Here is a 22,092-nt window from a genome sequence, read left to right on the forward strand (position 1 = left end):
TCCACCCATAAAATCTTCCAGTCCTCTTCAGACTCCACCCACAAAATCTCCCCGCCCACCTCAGACTTCACTCACAGAATCTTTGCACCCTCCTCAGGCTCCACCCACCAAATTTCCCAACCCAGGAGCTGCTAACCCTCTTACTCTGCGTAGGAAGGCAGTGAGAGGATTTCAATGCCTTCAAAGTAGCTATGCTTACATCATCCTTCTGCTCTTCTGCCCTTCTGTCCGCAATGCTTGTAGTCACTCCATGGGGAAGTGGTTTTTAAAAATTACATAAGAAGCAATTAACTTATTGCCCTAAATGTCCGAGAGAGGCAACTTTCCCCATAAATTCATATCTTGCCTTTTTTGCTGTACTGGTTTATCCAATGTGGCTGTAAAAAGATCCATAAAAAGAATTTCCCAGCACTTTGTTTCAAAATTATGAAGGGTTCTCACACCACTAAAAACCTGATTATGGCAACAACTCCTGATATTGCCAACCACTGCCCTTCTCCGCCAGACCAAGAGCACCATCTAAGGGGAAATTTTTTCTGGTACTGAGACCTGGGTAGGATTCTGAGCAGACAGGGCTATTTAGTGGGGCTTTACTCCCAGGAAAGTGTACTTAGAGTTGTACTGGCAGTGACTTTTTTCACCCTGGTTCCTGTCCTTGGTAAACTACTGGACCTATTTTGCCTTTGTTTGACATTTTAAGGCAGCCTTTCTCAACTTTTTTACCATTGAGAAACCCCTGAAAAATTCGTCAGGCTTCGAGAAACCCTAAAAGTGGCGCAATTGTGCAGAATATGGTTGGGAAGCACAGCTGTGGACATGCCCACATAGAGCCCCTTGTCTTCCCACCCCTTCCTGGCCCAACAACGAATGAAGGGCCCCTGCTCCCCCCACCCCAGAACTCCACCGGAGCGCTCTGGACCTGTTGTGCCATTGCACTGTTGCACTGTTGTGCTGTTGTATTGTATTGTGTGCTGTTACAACTGTATTTGTTGTATTATTTAATTGTTACAGCCACTGTTGTTAATATTATTGTACGATTATTAGTGCAGATTGTTTCATGTATGGTTCATAAGTTCAATGTAAACTGCCCTGAGCCTCCGGGGAGGGCGGTATATAAAATAAAATAAAATAAAATAAAATAAAATAAAATAAAATAAAATAAAATAAAATAAAATAAAATAAAATAAAATAAAATAAAATAAAATAAAATAAACAACATTGGCCATTTTGGGAGGGGGATCAACATAACCATATATGGTCATATCACCCGATAAATGTTTAACAAATTCAAAATGTATGTATGTGTGTGTGTGTGTATATATATATATATATATATATATATATATATATATATATATATATATATATATAATTAACTCCCACCCATTTGGGAAACCTTTCCGGGGCCATCAAGAAACTCCAGGGTTTCACAAAAGCTTGGTTGAGAAAGCCTGTTTAAGGATACTTTAAAAATGTTTTGGGGTTTCAACAACCCCACCCCACCTCCCAGGACTTTCAAAGTTTGACCTCTAATTCTGGTGTGACATTGACTAGGCTCATGTGTATGCAAAAAGGATCAGGTCAATGGCCAATCCAGTCCAACATTCTGTGTCATACATGGCCAAAACCCAGGCACCATCAGGAGGTCCACCTGTAGGGCCAGAACTCCAGAAGCCCTCCTCTGTCAACCTACCAAGACAACATATGTAATCATTTTCAGGAATCTCCAAACTTTTTGTTGCTATGCTTACTTTGGGAACTTACATTACTCCATTCAAGAAGACAGATTTCCACTTTCCTTTTTACATCCCTAGCTTGCTTTTATGCACTTGAAGCTCCAAAACAAAACTTTTCTCCACTAGCTGTGTACTCCCACACAGAGCTCCTCCTGTTTAGGCCCACAAGGAACTTCAGGCACCACCATAAACTGGTTGCCATGGGGTGCTGGGGCCAATCACAAAACACTGAGAGGTTCCAAGCCAAGCATCCTCCTGTGATTCCTGCTGGCTGCAGACCCATTCATCCTGGGAACCTATGAAGCACATTTTCCAATGAGGAGGAGAATAGCCAGGACATTTTGCTAAGTATGCTGGAGCAGCAGTTATTTAAGAATAAGCACAGCCAGATTCACTCTGAGGTGAATGTTCTAGGTGGTCCCTAACCTTTCTATCACCGGGGACCGGTCAACACTTGACAATTTTACTGAGGCCTAGTCTTTTGCCAAGGGGCGTTACCAGCCCCCGCTCCACTTGCTTTCCCGCTGGCGTCCCTGACTTCCCGCCGCCCACTGGGGGGTGCTGCTAGCAGCAGCTGTGCAGTGCCACTCCGAGGGGGAGCCCCAGCCATGGCAGCCACCAAAGAGCACCAAAGAGCCGGAGGCAGAGTGGCAGGGCAGCCCTTGAGGCAGCAGCCGGGGAGGAGGAGGAACCACAGCCTGGTACTGACTGATCCACAGACTGATTCCAGTCCCCAGACTGGGGTTGGGGACAGCTGTTAGGATTTTCAGGCTGCGCATGGCAACTGGCTGGAATGTGAGGTGTGAGTCGTCATCTGTGTCAAGATATCATTTCTGTGAAAACCTGGAAATAACATCCAGTAGCTCTAGGAATAAGAGCTTCTGGTGGCGCAGAGTGGTAAGGCAGCCGACATGCTGTCTGAAGCTCTGACCATGAGGCTGAGAGTTCGATCCCAGCAGCCGGCTCAAGGTTGACTCAGCCTTCCATCCTTCCGAGGTCGGTAAAATGAGTATCCAGCTTGCTGGAGGGTAAACGGTAATGACTGGGGAAGGCACTGGCAAACCACCCCGTATTGAGTCTGCCATGAAAACACTGGAGGGTGTCACCCCAAGGGTCAGACATGCACAGGGGATACCTTTACCTTTAGCTCTAGGAACTGCCTGAAGCTCTGTGGTAAAACCAACGAGTGCCCAGTGATTTCTAGAGCTACCTGGTGCCAGTTCCAGGTTCCCCTTGGGACTTCTGAGTAAGAAGTGATATTGTAGCACAGACAAGGCTGACCTTTTAAAACATTTTCTCTCACTGCTGTTTGAAGCAGTGGCGGCCAAGGACTGGCCGTGGGAAGCCAGGCAAGCCTTAAAAGTTCCAGTACAAAATTCCAGTGCAGTGTTCGTCCAGTGCAGAATAGCTTTCATCAACGCATGGCCGGAGGTCAGGGGAACCAGGTGGCCTCATGCAAGGGCCTCTGAGGAAAGTATGTTGAAAGGACAGTTCTGTCCCATTTTCACCAGTAAAATACAGGAGACTGGGTTGGAGCGCAGGTTGTTCTCTCCAACCCTATGACTCTATTCCATACCAGAACACAGAATTGCAGAAACCAGAGTATGTTCACAACGGCAACCAACCAAGAGCTGCACAAGAGCTGCAGATTTCTTCAAACCCTGGTGCATCTGAGACACTGTCTCTGCTCTGACAACGCAGCAGAGACAATTTCCTGATATTTTATACACTGTGCTTTATCTGAGGAAGAGAGAAAACAGTTAATTATGCCTTTCCTTATGTGCTTCAATCTCCTTGAACGTTTCTTGATTTATGCAGAGGATTTACTATTGAAATACCAACTGGAGGACAGACACGATTTGCTTTTGCACGCAATATCAAAGTTTTGCTACATGATGATTGGTAAACGGAAATCACTCCTAAATAACATGCACAGCTAATGTGTACTAGCTAATGATGCATTTTTTATGATCCAGTTTTTATACTTATGTTGCATTGGGTTTTGTAATTTTGTTCTTATATTTATGATGCACTTTTTATACATATGATGTTGGATACAGTATTTACTTAGAAGAGGGGTGTTACTCCAGAATTTTAATTTGCTGATTTTTTCTTTCGTTCTTATATTATGTTATGCTGGAATCTTACTGGTCGATGACCTTATCAATAAAATAAGTGTGTGTTCCTGCCCAAGAGGTGCCACCAGTTCTTTTTTTCCAGTTTGGAAGCACTGACTGTACTTATCACGAATTTAAAAGAAAAGCTCTGGACACAAGCCATTCTGTGCCCTGTGGGAGTACAGCTGCCCACATGCAGAAGAAGCAGATGGGAGTAGCAGCAGGGAAATGAATAAAACAGGAAAAGGGAACTGGATTCTGCCCCTAGTCCCCAGTTCAGAGGTCGTTTGCCATTTCCTGGGCACAAGCATGACCCCTCGTGACCCTTGGAGGAACCGCCACCCAGATCCTTGGTGGTCCACCATCCAAATACTAAAGAGGGTCAGCCCTGCTTAGCTTCTGAGATCTGATGGGATCTTGCTGACCCTGCTTTAGCTTCTGACAAGATCAAACATGAATATATACAGTGAGTCAGTCAATCAAGGTCTACTCAGATGAGTAATGGCTCTCCCAGATCTCCAGCAGAGGTCTTTCACAACATCTGGTTCTTTCAACTGGTCCAGCTGGGGACTGAACCTGGGACCTTCTGCATGCCCAGTATCTGCTGTAACACTGAGCTATAGTCTCTCCTATGCAGACTTCCCTGGGCCAGACAAAAAACTTATGCTGGGATAAAACTCAAGGTGCCTGAAGACTCTTGGCTATTTTTGTCCAGAATAAGGCTCCCCTCTGGAGAGTAAATATGTTTTCATCCCGTGTTTGCACTCAACTTTCAAGCTGTACCAGGTCATTGAGGCTGAGTGATTTCGCTGAGAGCAAAGCTTGTCCCTGAAAATACACAGGCTCGGGGCTGTTTGAGTGCTATAATTAAAACTTGGAGATGTTTATCGAAGGCAACGATGACAGAGGAAGATAAAAAGCGACTCAAAGGACCGTGCCTGAGCAATGCAGGGCCATTCAGCTGTTGGGTCAATACTCCATAAACTGTTGTGTCAATACGCCATAAACGGTGTGGGGTGGACGGCACAGGATTCCGCAATCAGCAATTCAGCCCTCGGAGGAGGCAAACACAGCAGCCGGTTGCACGTGCAATGCAGAGCCAAAGATGCTGTTGCGCAGGATGGAAAGACTCAGTGGCAGAGCACTAGCTTTGGCCGCATAAGTTCTGTGCCCAGCAACTCCAGTTAAAGAGGAAGATGGGACAGCCAGCTTGGTGTAGTGGCTAAGAGCAGCAGCCTCTAATCCAGAGAGTCAGGTTTGATTCCCCGCTCCTCCTCCACGTGCAGCCAGCTGGATGACCTTGGGGCTAGTCGCAGTCCTGTTAGAGCTGATCTTGAGGAGCAGTTCTCTCAGAGCTCTCTCAGCCCCACCTATCTCATAGGGTGTCTGTTGTGAGGAGAGGAAAGGATGGCGATTGAAGGCCGCTTTGAGACTGCTTCGGTCAGTGAAAAGCATGGTATAAACCAAGGTTGGTCAAACTGTGGCCTTCCAGATGTCCATGAACTGCAATTCCTATGAGCCCTTGCCATCATTCACTGGCAGGGGCTCATGGGAATGGTAGTACATGGACATCAGGAGGGCCACTGTTTGACCACCCCTGGTATAAACTCTTCTCCTTCTTTGGCCTGAGATTCCGGAGAGCCACTGCCAGGCTTAGACAATGCTAACCATGATGGATTCATGTTCCGATTCAGGATGACACAAAGTCATGTGATCTGTTACTTAGACTGGTGGGGGTCTCAAGATTCCAAATTTAACCCCCTCCTCCCTGGCAGCAGGAGACATCCACTGAACTATAAGCCTGTGACACCAGCGGTGATGCCAGAGTTCCAGGCCAAGAAGAGGAGGAATCTCGGAAACCGTTTCTGCTAGGAGGGGAATCTTCCTCATTTCCAGTTCCTCCCATCAAGTGCACAAAGAGAGGCAGAAGGCACGGTATTCTGGCTCAGTGCACAAGTGCCTTTGAAGCAGGCCTTCCAAAAAAAACGGCAAAGCGGTGGTGCACATGACTTGCTTGAGCGCTCCAAGCCATGGATTGAGGCTATGGTTGAGTCCTGAGGTATATCTCATTTCAGCTGGCCTCCCTGCCTGATCTTTGACCTGCTTTCCATCATGTCAGCTCCATATTCTGAGGAGAGAGAAGGGGGTGATATCATGGGTGTTGTCTTGATATACTGCCTCCTCCTCTCTCCTCAGTAGGGGATACAGAGTCAGGCAAATCATGTCATGATTATATATAGTATGTAACTTTTGAATGTACTTTATAATGTGTTCCATAATGTTATATTTTATACGGAAGTTAATGTTTAGCTTTTATAGGAAATATTGGATTGTATTTTTACCGCTTGTCACCTGCCCCAAACCCTCGGGGAAGCGGGTGCTAAAAATGGGGAAATAAATAAAATAACCAAATAATAATTGATGTAAATCCAGGTCCCCAAACATGTTCAGCCTATGGCCACCTCTGCAGTTCTGATATAGGGTGGTGGATGCAGCCACAAAATGGCTGCCACAAAATGGCTGCTGAAGGGGGCAGAGCCAGCCATAAAGCTGCCACGGCTTCCCTTCAGTGGCACAAGGAAGATCCTTGTGCTGTGGCTACAACCCCCAAACAGTACAGTCAATCAAATTTCCAACAGCCAATTGGAATTCTTTCTGGGCAGAACCCCAAGACCACAGTCTAAAAAAACAGGGAAGCTGCCAGTGGATGGCACAGTGCCCCTGGGCCCTGCACTGGGAACCCGTGAAGTAGACCATGCCTCCTGCAAAACCGTTCCAAGATAATTTCCCATTAGTTGGCAGGTGCAAGCCAAAGCTTCCCGGTGCAAGCTGCAATTTGCCCCAAAAGAAGAAGAGTGGATGGGAACTGGAGCAGACAAGCGTCAAAGAAGCACGAGAACCACAGGCCCACTCCTGTTCCAAGCCATGATCTCCACATGTTCTCAAGACAGCACTGCATATCAAGTCACTCCATGGAACCCTTTCTCAGGACCAAGTCCTGTTGAACCCAGTGAGCCTTCTCAGCAAACACGCCTAAAATTGGCCTGCATCGGCTAGATCCCATCTACAAAGGACAGGCAGGTGGATGACCTTGCCTCTAAGACACAATCTTGTTTTAGCATTCCAAGATAAGCTACATTCATCTTTTCTGTGACAGTCTTTGGCTGTTTTTTACATCAGGACTGACGAAACTATGCTTAAAAAAACCCAAGAATACGAAGAATCTTGGGATGCCCCAAAACCGGTGATAAATTACGGCTGAAATGTTGGGCAACTCAGCTATGAATATCTCAGATGCTTCGCGGATGAATAGTCTTGAGCACCTCCTCCTCAGCTGCTGAAAAGTTATTCTGCCCAGCTGGTTTGAGCGCTACAAATCAAAGAAGAAAGGCCTTCTTCCAGGAGGTGCAGAAACAGAGTCAACAGAAGGTGCAAAGGTTGACAGGACGTTCTTCTTCCATACTCCTCATCTGGCTTAGAAACAACAAGTGTGGTGGGCCTGCAATACTTATTTTTTATTTTATTTTTATATATTGTCTCAGGACAGCTGGCTCACAGCTATTTACAACAAGTAAAATACAATAAAACAGACTAACATAATAGTCCAATAAAATAAAACTTCTTACAATGAAAACCCACCCTCCAAAGTTTCTGACTCTATAGCCCATCTTGACCTAATGTCTCAGGAAAGGTGCTTGGAGGAGGGGGCCAATAAGATCTCCCTGCCCTGGCCTCAGCTCTCCCGGGAGCTCATTCTTCCAGGTAGGGGCCAGGACCAAAAAGGCCCTGGTCCTAGTCGAGGCCAGGCGTACCTCATGTAGGCCTGGGATCACTTCTGGAGGAGATCCCCCCCCCCCTTCTTGCTGGGCCTATTACAACTCTTGGGTTGCTCTGCTCCAGGCAGCATGCTCCTCCAGGTTCTGATGCTGACCATCAAAGGTAAAAAAGTTCTCTGCACTTGCACATAGAATACTATTTAATTAGGGTGGATGATTTAAATTCCCCTGTGTATTTTTTTAAGGTTTGGGGAACTCAAGGTGATTTATATCATTGTCCTCTCTTCCATTTTATCCACACAATAACCCTGTGAGGTAGGTTAGGCTATTTGTGACTGGCCCCAGGCCACCCAGCAAGCTTCTATGGCAGAGTAGGGATTTGAACCTGGGTCTCCCAGATCCTAGTGCAGCCCTCTAACCGTGACATTGAGAAATGAGATCAATGCCATTTAGATCCTGGACAGCTAAGAATTAGGGAATACACTCTCTGGATCGTAAAACACACAAATAATTTATGAAAATTAGCACCAAGAACCCGCAGTTGGGAAATCAGTGCAAAGAAGATACCAATAAACTCTGCCCAGGAAAAACACCCAGCTTTGTTTAAACAGAGAGAAGAGAAACTCTGACGGAGATAACTGAATCTCTGTGACCAACATGGTTTCTAATACTACTTTCTCCATCACCTTACTTAGGAGGAAAGAGCAAGTCAAGTTCCTGCTGGTTTTTACGAGGCAGTGACTGTGCATCAGTAGTATGAACATAATTACAGGGTCAGGTTTACATGATACAAGCTCACCTGTTTTGAACATGGGATGAGCATATTTATAGAGCCCAACGCCACTGGTGGTTTTTGACAGCCAATTGAGTAAGAGCCATAGGTTTGCCCTTGGATTGAGGAAACCTCTGCTTAAAAACCTCACTCCGCCTTGGGGCTCATTAGATGGCCTTGGACCACGGTTACCAACCTCCTGGAGATCTCCCAACTGGCATCCAGACTAACAGAGAGATCAACTTCCCTGGAAAAAAAATGGCTTCTTTGGAGGATTTACTGTATGACAATATATCCATTGAGTTTCCTCTCGTCACCCTGTCTTCCCCAGCCTCCACCCCTAATCTCCAGGAATCTCCAGGAAATTCCCACCCCAGAGTTGGCAATCCTATCCTGGACCCACCACTCTCTGTCATCCTATTCTACTTGACAGGGCTATTGTGAGTATAAAATACAGGAAAAGCTGCCTTCATTTCCGTCAAGGAAAACCAGGACACAATTGTATTCAACGTTTGTTTTAAAACATCTGTCAGAGAAATTGGCATCCGGTTTGTATCACTTGTCACGGCTTCCTCTAAAGAATCTTAGGAGCTGCAGTTTGGTGGGGATTCTGGGAAACCTATTTGACCGTCTTTGCTCCACAGAATTTCTTAGAGCTCCTCTAGGGCAAGCGAACACCAGCTGAGGTGTCTTAAGTCTGTGATATAATCAAGCCTGAGAGTGGAGAAGAGGTCACAGAAAAAATGCCCTCATCTCTGGCAGAACATAAATTAGGATAAATTGTTATCCTGATTTCTGGACTGAAACTGGGTTTCCAGCTCCAGGTTGGGAAAGGACATATTGAAGGTGGAGCCTAGGAGGGAGAGGCTTGAGGAGGGGCAGGATTGCAGCACCCTACCGAGCAGCCACTTACTCAATCTTGGTCTTCTGGAAATGATTTGTAATGGTGAGAGATCTCCAGTTGCCACTTATAGGGTTAAAACCCCAGGTCTAATGGAGAGCAAAACTAAGATGAGATGGTCATTGGGCACCTAAGAAAACCACACCCATGGCGTCCTGCCCCCTACTGCGGTGTCCTGTAGAACTTAACATGTATCACACTTTCAAAAGATGGGTGGGATTAAATAAACATCTGGAGCAGAAGTCCATCAGTGGCTGTTAGACACAAGATATAGATGGGACACTGTGTCTGAGGTAGGGAAGCTCTATATTCTTGGTGATTGAGGAGCCACAGTGGTAGGTCTTCTGGAGTTCTGGTCCTGCTGGTGGACCTTCTGATAAGCAGAAGAAAAAAGTCTCAAGCTGGCAATGGCAAAATGATTTACTCCAGTGAAAATAATGTTCAAACCAATTTCAAAACAGATTCCTAGGTATAGTCCGTTTTCGATATCTTCAACAGTGATGTTCTCAATATTGTTAATAAAGAATACTGACTGAGATACCCACTGTACTTTTGCTGAATGTCAGTATGGGGACCTTATCTTTTTGGACCAGGATCTCCATACTATTTTGAACCATCGGCCAATTTATATTATGACTTGTACTGCTTGCCTCTTATTGTTATGCCAATAAAGGTATATATACTTGTACTGAGGATTTGCCATTGAGGAAAAAATAATAGAAAACAGAGTTTATCTGGAAAACCATTCTGGCTGACATCCTTGGAATGAAATAAACTAAAAGCAAACTCAAGAAAGGATATTGTTTAAAAACATTCCTATAAGGATAGGTCTTTTTTTCTTGGTTTGAATGTCAGGGCCAGAAAACTTACCGCAGAAAGCATGATTCAAATGGATAGCCATGTGGGTCTAAGTAGCACAATAAAACCAGAGTCCAGTAGCACCTTTAAGACCAACAAAGATTTATTCAAGGTGTGAGCTTTCGAGTGCAAGCACCCTTCGCAGACTATGAATGTCCCAAAGCCAAAAGACCTAGGAAGGCTAGTTGGGATGATTGCATAAACTGCAGGGCAAAAAAGTTAATTACTGGTCTGCAGTTGAGAATGATGGGGAAATAAGCAGCATTGCACAACCCTCCTGACAGGTCTACCATCCGTAACTCACAATGATGGAGGACTTGGGGGAGGAGCCCATAGTGATTTATCGCTGGGAGTTTTTGCTTAGGCTGCAACGCTGGTTGCGGTTTGTTTTGCTGCTGTCAAGACACGGCCAACCTGCGGTTTTCAAGGCTAGAGACGTTCAGAGGAGTTTCCCATTACCTGCCTGAACTTGCTCACCCGTCTCCCACCCAAGGACTAACCAGGACTGACCCTGCTTAGCTTCCCAAATGTGACACAATCAGGCTAGCCAGGTCAGAGCTGCTGTGGTGCAATCACAAGCTTATACTAAACTAGCCCTCTCTCCCAAGCAACAAACAAGATTGCGAAATATTAAAAAGTAGAAGTCACAAGTTCATTTAGGGGGGAATGTGGTTTACTGAGAGGGAATATCTTGGCCAGTGTACAAAGCTAGGCATCATTCCCCAGGGACGTTTGGCGCTGGAGGGGTTGGGGGTGCATCACCACAAAACTAAGCTTACTAGGTCCCCCATGGCCACTGGTAGGTGATGGAGACTAGGGCTGCCAGATGATTGGCTAAGTTAAAATCCTTCATTTGCATAGCGGTTGGAATTCGCACAATGACGTTTACATACATAACATGGGCCATACGTGGGATGGAGCACGTGGACTTTGGGGTCAGAATGCAAATTTCTTCCAGACCAGACTGACCAGGGAGTCAGTTTTTTTTGGAGGGGGCATCATCTGGGCATGGAATTGGGGTCACTGTGGGTGGGCAGGTAGTTGTGAATTTCCTGCATTCTTCAGGGGATTGGATTAGATGGCCATGGAGATCCCTTCCCACTCTTATGATTCAATGATTCTATGACATCCACTGACTATGAAGACTTGAATTTGGGAAACAGGAGCCTGTCCAGTGACAGCCAGCAAAATACACCTCCACTAGCACCATGCAAGACTTGGGTCTAGTCTGCACACAATAGATAATGCACTTTCAATGCACTTTAGAAGTAGATTTTCCTGTTCTGCACAGGAAAATCCAGCGGCCAAAGCACATTGAAAGTGCTTTATCCTATGTGTGCAGACTAGGCCTTGGTCATGCTTGTTCTCTTCCCCATAACCACCTTTTTGGGCCAACTCTTGAATCTCACCAATGTTTGGTTTAGGTTTCCTTAATTCCAGAACAAAAACCAGCATCAAAGTACATCTGTCTATTTGCAGTATTTAAATGTTGAAAACCCAAAAACTTGGAAACTGGCACCGTCTGCAGCCATGCTACCATTTCTCCCTTTCAGTCTTCTTAATCCGAAATGTGGAGATAATGACAGATACTTGCACACCTCCCAGGGTGTCTGTGAAACTCTCCCAAAAGCCATGAGTGGGTGTATTATTATGGTAGTTATGGCTATTATAGCTGTCAAACAAGATCATCCCCCAAAAAAGATCTCTATCCAACCCGGCACTTCAGTCCTGAAGCCGACATGGCCATATGCCAACACCCGTGTCAATGTGTGCAACGCATCCATCTCTTAGATTATAACCCTTGCCCCATAAACTCTAGGTCAGGCTTTCTCAACCAGGGTTTTGTGAAACCCTGGGGTTTCTTGAAAGGTTTCCGGCATGGGTGGGAGTTAATGAATTTTTAATGTATTTTTTAATTTGTTAAATATTTATCAGGGGATATGACTGTAAATGAGGTGGCTGGATGGAGTCACTGAAGCAGTCGGTGAGAACTTAAATGGACTCCAGGGAATGGTAGAGGACAGGAAGGCCTGGAGGATCATTGTCCATGGGGTTGCGATGGGTCAGACATGACTTCGCACCTAACAACAACATGACTGTATATGGTCATGTCGGATCCCCATGGCCAATGATGGGCCTGGAGGGGATGGGAAGGGAAGGGGCTCTGGATGGGTAAACAGCTGTGCTTCCCAACCATATTCTGCACAAATGTGCCACTTCTGGGGTTTCTCAAAGTCTGAAGAAAGTTTCATTGAGTTCTCAATGGTAAAAAAGTTTAGAAAGGCTGGCCTACAGCATGATATGTATCTGTCCATCTACTACTTAAAGACCACCAGGTGACGGGGAGCTCACCACCTCCTTAGGCAGCTCATTCCACTGCTCAGCTTCTCTGATATTTCTTCCTGATATCTAGCTGGTACTGTTCTCCATGGAGTTTAAACCCATTACTGTCTACTGTTGTCAACAGGAATCATTCCCCAAGTCACAACCTTCTCCAAGTCACAACCATTCAAATATTTAAAGAGAGCAAACATGTCCACTCATGTTTGAGAGACAAAGACTGGAATGAGTCCCAAAGCCCAGGGTTCCCAATCTCCAGCAGATTTCCCAGGATTACAGCTAATCTCCAGGCAACAGAGAGCACTTTACCTGGAGAAAATGGACCACTGAGGCCCCTCTCCTCCCCAAAACCTGCCCTCCTCAGGCTTCACCCCCAAAATCTCCAGGTGATTTCTCAACCGGACTACCGACACCAGCTCTACCCCCAGAATCTCCAGGTATTTCCAAACTTGGAACTGGAAGCCTTACCCATGCCGTTGGAAATCTCCAATCGATTAAGGACGGCAGTAATTCAAAAGGAACTCCTTGGTATCTCAAGGCAGACGACATAACACTCAAGTGAGAGTTGAGGAAATACTTCCATAGAGAGTTCAGACGTAATGGAAGCATTAATCGCACCCCACCCACAAACCTTCCCCTTTCAGTTTCCACTCTCTTCCATACAGACTAGAGCAGAAGGGCCATCAGGTTGTAATTGGCTGGATAGCTAATCAGCGATACTGAAGGAGCACCTCCGATCCTTATCCTAATGCTTATGCAATCCTGACCCTAGAGGGTACAGGTGAGGCATCTGCTAGGCATGTGCAAGGTTGCACATGCAAACTCCAGACTCTCCAGTTAATGAATCAGGTGATGCAAAAGACCCTTCTGAGACCCTGGTGAACTACTGCCCGTTTGAGGAGTTAATATCAACCTTGATGGACCAAGGGTTTGTTTCCTTGGTTCTAGCATTTCAAGATGCCACCATCAGTGTGTGTGTGGGGGGGGGGGGGGAGAGCCCTTGCAAAGATATGTATCTGTACTTTCTGCACAATGCAAGCATGTATCGGCCTACAGCTGCAGATTCGGGCCTTGCTGAAGCTCGCACGGTTCCACGGGGCCTGCAAGACGGAGCTCTTCTGCCTGGTTTTCGGTTTGGGCCATTGAAGCAGGAACAAGTACTGGGCCCTCTTTATCTAAAAAGATGCCCCCAGATCATACATTAATTCCGGGAGAGTACAGAAGGATGGTTGATGCTACTATTCTGACACTTGATATCTGACATTAAACTAAAAGGCCATGCAGTTTTAAATTTGACCCCTTTATATTTTAAATTTGAACACTAACAAACTGTTTTAACTTTGCTGATGTCTGGACAGTAGGACGTACGCCGCCCTGAGCCAGTCTGCTGCAACAGCGGTATACAAAATTAATAAATAAATCACAGAGTATGCTGGGAATATTTTGCAGCTCCTTCTTTCAAGCTGTCTTCTGCTATGGGCACCCTTTGGTCACGCTGTGGCCTTCACAAAAGCATACACTGAGGCAACACGCTCGGCACAAACAGTCAGTGGTCAGGAATGCACCACAACGATGTGGCACTTCAAGTTCCTGAAGCACCACGCAAACCACAGAAGAGTGTCCCGGGACGTCTTGGATGGTGAGAATACGCTCCGGATGCATGCTCCGCTTCTGAGTCAATCCCCCCACCGCCTCAGTGTTAGCACAAGTCACTGTTTGCCCGGTCAAGTCAGCCCTAACCACCGCTCTGCAGAAACACTCCTCCGCGGTCTTGAAATTCTATCGCGGAGCTACCCCACAACCTATTGTCAAGTCAAAATTAATTATTGATAGCCGTTCCAATGATTATTTCATGAAAGGCATTTCACGTCCAATCCTGGAAGTTAGTCATAATTAAGGGGGTAGAGCCACAGAGTGTTTTGTCTGCAGGCCCAGGAACACGCTGGGGACAGTGTCCGAGCAGAGTTAACAAGAGACCGAGAGAGAGACACGGGCAGGGAGTCATTCGATCCGGGGAATTTAATGGCCCTTCTGTTTGTGTCCGGTCCGCATAGTGCCTGAGCAGAAAACACACCAGAACGCTCTGGAGCACAGTTCCGAACGATTTGTGCTGTATAAAGATTCCAGTTCTCCTTTGCATTCGTGCTATCCAATTCCGACCTCTGAAGGATTCCTCCCCCCATCTGCAGTTTGTTGTTTCAGGCAGATAGTCCTGTTGATTTGCAGTAGAAGAGCAAGATTCAAATGCAGAAGCAGCTGAAAGACCAATGAGATTTCCAGGTAGCGCTAACCAAACTCCAGGCAATCTTCAACATGACACCTGATCCTCGGGTGGCCCTGAAAACAGGACTGCCAGCCTCTAGGTGGTGAGTGGAGATCTCTGGAATGACAGCTGCTCTCCAGATAATAGAGATCAGATTCCTTGGAGAAAATGGCTGCTTTGGAGGGTGAACTCTATGGCATCATACCATGCTGAAGTCCCTTCCTACCCCCAACCCCACTCTTCCTGAACTCTATCCCCAAATCTCCAGGATCTTTCCAACATACACATGGCAACCCTCTGTGAAAGTGACATAATGACAATGGATCTGCTCCTGGAAGGCCTGAACATAGTGATGCCAATCTCCAGGTGCTGACCTGGGGACCTGCCCAGCTTTACAGCTCATCTCCAGGTGACAGAGATCAGTTCCCCTGGAGAAAACGACTGCTTTGGAGGGTGGACTCCATTGCATTATGCTCCCTGCCCCAAATGCCACCCACTCTGGGCTTAGCCCCCAAAGTCTCCAGGTATTTCCCAACCCAGAGCTGGCAACCTTACCTGAGCTGAGTCCTCCTCCGCCCTGGTACCAATCTCCCCCTTTAAACTGTAGCCTCTGTGACTTCGCTACCACCTTATATATCTTTTCCGGCTGAAAATTATCCAATTACTGAGAAGACTTTTTTAGGAACAGCTAGCGAGGATGATAACTCACTGCCAGTATTACAGCTTGTTTGAGAACAACCCAGTGAAGGAGGCTTGTGAATTTAAAAGGTCCAGCATCCTGTCTCACACAGGGGCCAACCAGTTCCTCTGGAGGGCCCACAACAGGGCTTAGAGGCTGAGGCCTTCCTGGATAAGAACATAAGAAGAGCCCTGCTGGATCAGACCAGTGAGGGTCCATCTAGTCCAGCATCCTGCCTCACACAGTGTCCAACCAGTTCCTCTGGAGGGCCCACAACAGGGCTTAGAGGCTGAGGCCTTCCTTGATAAGAACATAAGAAGAGCCCTGTTAGATCAGACCAGTGGTCCATCAAGTCCAGCATCCTGTCTCACACAGTGGCCAACCTGCTCTTCTCTAACTTATTTTTTATTGAAAATGTTAAAAGCAATACAATAAAAATTCAGAAACAAGAACCAATAATAAGAAAAGAAAAAGGAATAGATGATAACGTGAAACTATATCAATCTGATGAGTTTCTCAGCAAAATAAACCAACCCACATACATATAGTTATTACAAACTAATTAACATAAGATTACTCCTAAAATTATTGTCAAGTAATAACAAAAATCTTAATAACCAAAAAATCTCCTTTTTAACCTCTAACAATTTTTCTATTTATCATCAAACTGAGAAAATATTTCCCCCCACAAAACCACAAATCATCAAATTATTTTTTTTCCTTTCCAGGCAAAAAGTCAACAAGGGGTTTCCAGGTTAATGAGGTCATTGTCTTTTCTCTAATCAAACAAGTAAGTTTAGCCATCTCTGCAAGTTCCAACGTCTTCAATAGGAAGTCCACCACTGTGGACCTAATTGAAGTTTTCCAGTTCTGAGCATATAATAGTCTTGCTGTTGTAATCAAATCTAAAACCAACCCTCCATGGCTACTTTCAAGCTATTTTTCTATTCGTCCCATCCCTCCTTCAAAAAAAGGTTTCTGGTTTCATTCATAGATTAAAACCTTCTGTATTTGTATCCAAACACTTTTGGCTTTAGTCATTATGTCATAAAATGCCCTTCATGTTGCAGGATCCACAGTAATGGGTTTAAAGTACATGGAGAACAGTACTACCTAGATATCAGGAAGAAGAAAAAAGTCATTGATCATAGAGGCTGAGACCTTCCCCTGATGTTACCTCCTGCCTCCGAATGTACCCTTCAGTCACCATGGCTAGTAGCCATTGACAAAATCTAATCTCCTTTAAAGCTGTCCTGTGGCCATCACTAAATCCTCTGGCAGCAAACTCCATATTTTAATCACTTCCTATGTAAAGTAGTATTCCCTTTAATCCACCCTGAACCTACTGCCCATCCATTTGATTGGATATACTTGAATTCTAGTATTCTGGGAGAGGCAGGCCAATATTTCTTTGTTGACTCTCTCCACCCCATGCCTAATTTTAATTATTCTATAAACCTCTTTGAGAGATCACTTGTTCTCCAAGCCTGCAGTAGCCCCTCAAATTGCCTGGATTCAACTAGAGTGCCCCATATGCCATAACTGAAGAACAGATTAGAAACTAGATTAATAATACAAATAATCAGTAATTCAGAATCTTCTTGGGCTGAAATTAGTTCCAGAGGGGGTAGCCCTGTTAGTCAGTAGGGTCAAAAAGCTAGTAGCACTTTTGCAGGCTAGTAGAAATCCATCTCAAGGTTTCTTGAGTCAGAACTCACTTCATCAGGTGCGTGAAGCTCACATACATCCCATTCAGAAACCTACCATCTGATGACGTGAGCTCTGACTCACAGAACTGATGTTGCAATTGTTGTCAGTCCTTAAGGTGCTCCCTGGACTCCTTCTGGATGGGGTTGGTTTCTTGTTCTCTGGACTGCTTCCTTGCAGTTGAACAGGGAAATGCTCTACATAGCTTTATTTTTAACCAGCTGCACTCTGGTTTCGTGGTGGAGAGAACGGTCAAGTCATAGCTGACATGGTCGCATTGTATGGTTTTCAGGCCAAGGGACATTCAGAGGTGGTCTTCCATTGCCTGCGTCTGCGTCTCGATCCTGGACCTGCTCAGGGGTCTCCCATGCAAACACTAGCCAGGGTCGACCCTGCTTAGTTCCTGAGAGCTGACAAAACTGAGCCAGCCTGGGCCACCCAATTCAGGTCACGCTTGGGTTGAATGACAACGAAACCCCTTCTGCTTTCCCTTCAGAACTCTTCCTGGTGGTGCCTTTTTTGGAGCGTCACACCCAGCTACTGAATCCTCTTGAATAATAACCCAAAGGAAGACCAGTCTCCATAGGGGTGATACAAAAGGCTGCCAAATCCAGTCTGAGATATCCCTGCTGATTTGGGGGCAGTGCTTGGAGAGAACAGAGTCTGGTGAAGTTTTTAATAAAGGCTAGCAGGCCCCCTTGTTCACTTCTGGTTTTTACCGGAAGGGACATAAGCACGCTGGCAAAATGCCAGCGCACAGCTGCCTCCCCATTTCCTTCCGGGGGGTTGGTGTTCCGGCCTGGCAGCCTGCAGCCACAGGGGAAGGGATCTCTGTTGTCCGGAGGTTGGTAGACCTGATGACTATGGAAGAACAGCCATCAGGAATGCTACTTAAAAATGGGAGCCTGGAACAATTACACCCATAGGCCAACTAGCCCTGCTCATGGCCTTTGACCCAGATGAGTCATCGGGACATCCATGGGTTGACTCTGGCTCCAGATCACTTGCCAGCAGGCAAAGCATGGATGAGACTTGCACATGTGGCCTCACCTCCCTCCCTTGATTCCCCGTTCCCCGACATGCAGCCAGCTGAGTGACCTTGGGCTCACCACAGCACTAATAAAGCTGTCTGAGCAGTTCTGTCAAGGCTCTCTCAGCCTCACCTACCTCACTGGGTGTCTGTTGTGGGGAGAGGAAAGGGAAGGCTAATGTAAGCCACTTTGAGACTCCTTTGGGTAGAGGAAAGCAGCATATAAGAACCAACTTTTCTTCTTTTAGGAGATCCAGGTTCAAAGCCCCACTCAGTTCAGGGGGCAACTATGAGAGCCATTCTGCACAGTGTTAATGTTGTTGAAGTCTTACCATTGTGTAATGCTATTTTTTTAACATTAACATGACACTCTTTTAGGACAACCCGCTTCATAGAGGGTCAAGCAGGGCTGAGTCGGGTGGGATAAAAATGTGACAGAACCTTGGGGGAAGGATGGGAGAAAAACGCGATGGAATTGAGGCCTACTTGCATACACCAAAGTCATCCACCTATGTTGGTGCGCTAAAGTTCAGCCCTGTCAAGACAGCCAACGTTGCTCCTGCTACTGAGAAAGTGGTTGGGGACGCCCCTCAAGGATGGCCAGGCCAGGCCAGCAGGAAGGGTTGCCTGGCAACCAGCAGAAAGGCAGGAGGCAGGGACATGAGGATGGGTACTGTGTCATCTGCACCATCATGTCAGTTCCAGGGGAAACCTGGAAGTGACCTATGGTAGCCCTAGGAATCACCAGAAACTCTATGGTTTTCCCCAGAAGTGACATTATATCACAGAAGACAGCAAGGGTTGTTGGCTGGAGGAAGCAACAGCAGATCAGCTCCTGCTAGGCCCAAGCGGAGTCCTGTGTCAGCATGGTGCAGTGTTCAAGGTATGGGAGCAGGATCTGGGAGTCTCGGGTTCAAATCCCCACCCTGCCATGAAGTCTGCTGGGTTACTTGGGTCAGCCTCCCTCTTTTCCTCACAGCCTTAGAATAGTAGAGATAAAATGGACATGGGGAGGTCCAGGTACACCACCCTGAGTACCTTGGAGGAAGAGTAGAATAATGATGTATGATTTAAATAAATCATCAACTCCCATCATTATGAAAGGCTGGGGGGAGGGCTTTCTGGAGATGTTTTGGAGCTCCCGCCACTTCCCCCCTCGAATCTTTCCCCGAATTCTAGTCTGCCATTCGAATCTGGGCATTCATGAAATCCTGCAGAAATTCTGATTCGTGTGACATTCCAGAGCATCTCGCATATTCTAGAGGGCTTTCACATTACCGTTCTAAACTGGATGGTATTCGTTGTTGGCCCGATTTCAAGTAAAGTAATCCAGAAATGGGAGTTTCACACAGTGATTCCTTCCATCAATGAGATGTCTCTGAAGTGGCCGTTTCAAACAGTGTTGCTAATTTTGCTGTCTTTTTCTGCCGCACAAGTTACCTTGGAGGTGTTTTTTTTTTTTTTTGTTGCATTATACTGCTATAGCAGCACCATTGAAATCATATAACCACTTCTTATAAATTGGTCAATTGATCTCATTTAGTGCTATAGTGCTCCGCTTAGAATGTTCAAGAAGAAAAAAAAAGAAACCTCCCAGGCAGCTTTTGCGCAGCAAAAGGGAAGGGAGGAGTGACTTTATAGAAAGTGCAACAGACCTTTTACACAACAGCAAAGATGCTGCTTCTTCCTGGGCCTCAGGACCAGCCAAGGCCTGTGTTGACTCCATTCTTATGCCAGGGTCCCATTTACTAATTTGCTGGAAAATGCTTTGGTGCCCCTTCTCCACAAAACTATATCCTAGATAGCTGAGACCACACCACCAGGACACAAACCTGAATCACATGCAAAGGAAGCTGTAGCATCAGTGCAAAGAGATCTACACAGCACAAACTGGAGTAGCCCAGGCTAGCCTGATTTCATCTGACTTTGGAAGCTAAGCAACATTGACCCTGGTTAGCATTTCAATGGGAGACCACCAAGGAAGTCTGAGAATCTCTGGATGTCCCTTGCCTTGAAAACCCTTATAGGATCACCATAAGTCAGAGGGAGCACCATAAGTCAGAGGTGACTTGACCCTGCTTCCCATGCCCAAGGTCTCCAAGCAGGAGTCATGCTGGGGTTGCCAACCTCTAGGTAGAGGCTGGCACTGTCCCTGAATGACAACTGATATGCCCACTTAGAGAGAAAACAACAGCTTCCAAGACAAGCTTTTATGGCATAATCGCCTCTCTGCCCATTCCCTAGACTCTGCCTTGCCCTGGTCTCCAGCCCAAATTCCCACTCCTGGAGTCGGCACTCTTAAACCATACTGAATCTTCAAAGGAAGGGACTTTATTCATTTTTTTTGACAGTCATTGCAAGGCTAGATCAAAACGTGATACCCTCCTTGACTGGATTTGCTCAGTACAATACTCCATTCCTTCATCAAGACACTCAGACATAAGTTTCATGTTCCTCAATGGGGGCTTACTCCGAGGAAACTCTCCCCTGGTCGCCACCCGAGTCAGGCAAATCTGCAACAGCAGCGGCCCTGATCCACTGCTTATCTAATAAGACCACTGAGAAATGCAGAGAGCTTCCTGGCCGGATCCCCAGCTCCGCTTGCTTTCCAAAACTTTGCCCTGTTTGTTCCAGTCCTGCCCTTCAGCCTAGATGAAGTTCCATCCCTGATCCGCAACAAAACGCTAATGGTGTAGGCGCCCGGGGACGTCTGCACATGCCCAGAGGCACCGTTCCGAGCTCCCGTCCCGCCGATCCGAAAACCAAGCGCCCAAAATGTTCGATTTGCTCGAGACAACTCGAGGTTAAATCTACAGGTGTCAAATTCCGCCGGCGAGTTATTTGAGCCGGGCTAAGGGAAACCGGGTGCCAAGTCTTCGGGCGACGCGGAAAAGAACAGCCGCAAGCGTCGGGATTCCGATACAAGGCGGGTTTCTGGCTCCCGGGAGGAGGCAAAGAGGGGCTCAGGATTAGACTCCAGTTTGCGCCACGCGTCGCAAGAACGAGCGAGCGAGAGTGAAGCGCTCCGTCTAGCCAAGCGTAGCACAGAAGACCGGATTGTCCGCAGCCGCGCCCCTCTCGGGGATCGCGTTACAGCTCCAGAGCGCAGGACAGGACTGGGGGAAGGAATCGGAAGGAAGGGCTCCGGGGCCAGACGGGACGACTGATCCGGAGCCTGCGCCCGATCCAGAGTCGAGGAACGCGAAGCTGCTTGGAGGGATGCAGCTAGATCTTCCGAAGGGACCGCGGGCATCGCCTGCCCAGGCTTGGGAGCCGCCGCGGCGCTCGCCCACGGCAGCCCCGACGGAGCTGCCCTCCCCTCCCCGTCCGCCCCGTCCGGGATCGCGACTCACCTCCTCTGCTGCAGCAGGTTGCTCTCGTCCAGCTTCCTCTCCCACGTCTTCTCGCCCTGCAGCCGGCGCAGGAGAAGCGCGCACAGCCCGCGCAGCCAGCCGCGCTCGCCGGGCAGCAGCATCCCCATCGCTGGGCGGCTCAGGAACGGCGGCGCATCCCCGACGGGGCTTCCCGGGCTGCTGGCTGCGGATGGCGGAGGAGAGGCGCTGCGCTCCGACAGCGCCGCGCGCGGCAGGTGGCGGAGGCAACATCTGGCCGCGGCGCGAGGCCGGAGCCTGGCGGCGTCCCAGCAACAGCCGCGGCGCGACCGGCCGGGCGGGGGAGGAGAGGCGCGCAAGGCTCCGCCCCGCCGCGACGCCGCTTAGAGGGCTCCTTCTTCCTGCGCAGTTGGCCTTTGCTTTGCGCCCTATAGCCCCCCTTGGGGAAACGTGTAATAAAGTTGCCACACGACACTGAATTCCTGAATTCCCATAGATCTCCAAGTGGCAGAGACCAGTTTCCTTGGAGGAAATGGCAACTTCAGAGGGTCGGCTCTAGGGCCTACCACACAGCCTGAGAG

General features: G+C 47.3%; 1 protein-coding gene across 1 annotated transcript in view; it reads right to left on the bottom strand.

Moving 5' to 3' along the window:
- LOC143841430 (transient receptor potential cation channel subfamily V member 6-like) overlaps window positions 1–21,836 on the bottom strand; it is a 63,989-nt gene extending 42,153 nt beyond the window's left edge. The window contains exon 1 of the mRNA XM_077345720.1: window positions 21,533–21,836. Within this exon, the coding sequence (XP_077201835.1) occupies window positions 21,533–21,660 (128 nt within the window). The 5' untranslated portion in view covers window positions 21,661–21,836. The remainder of the gene's footprint in view (window positions 1–21,532) is intronic.
- Between the last annotated feature and the right edge of the window lie 256 nt (window positions 21,837–22,092).

The sequence above is a fragment of the Paroedura picta genome, chromosome 7 (genome assembly GCF_049243985.1).
Source record: "Paroedura picta isolate Pp20150507F chromosome 7, Ppicta_v3.0, whole genome shotgun sequence".
Lineage (NCBI taxonomy): Eukaryota > Metazoa > Chordata > Lepidosauria > Squamata > Gekkonidae > Paroedura > Paroedura picta.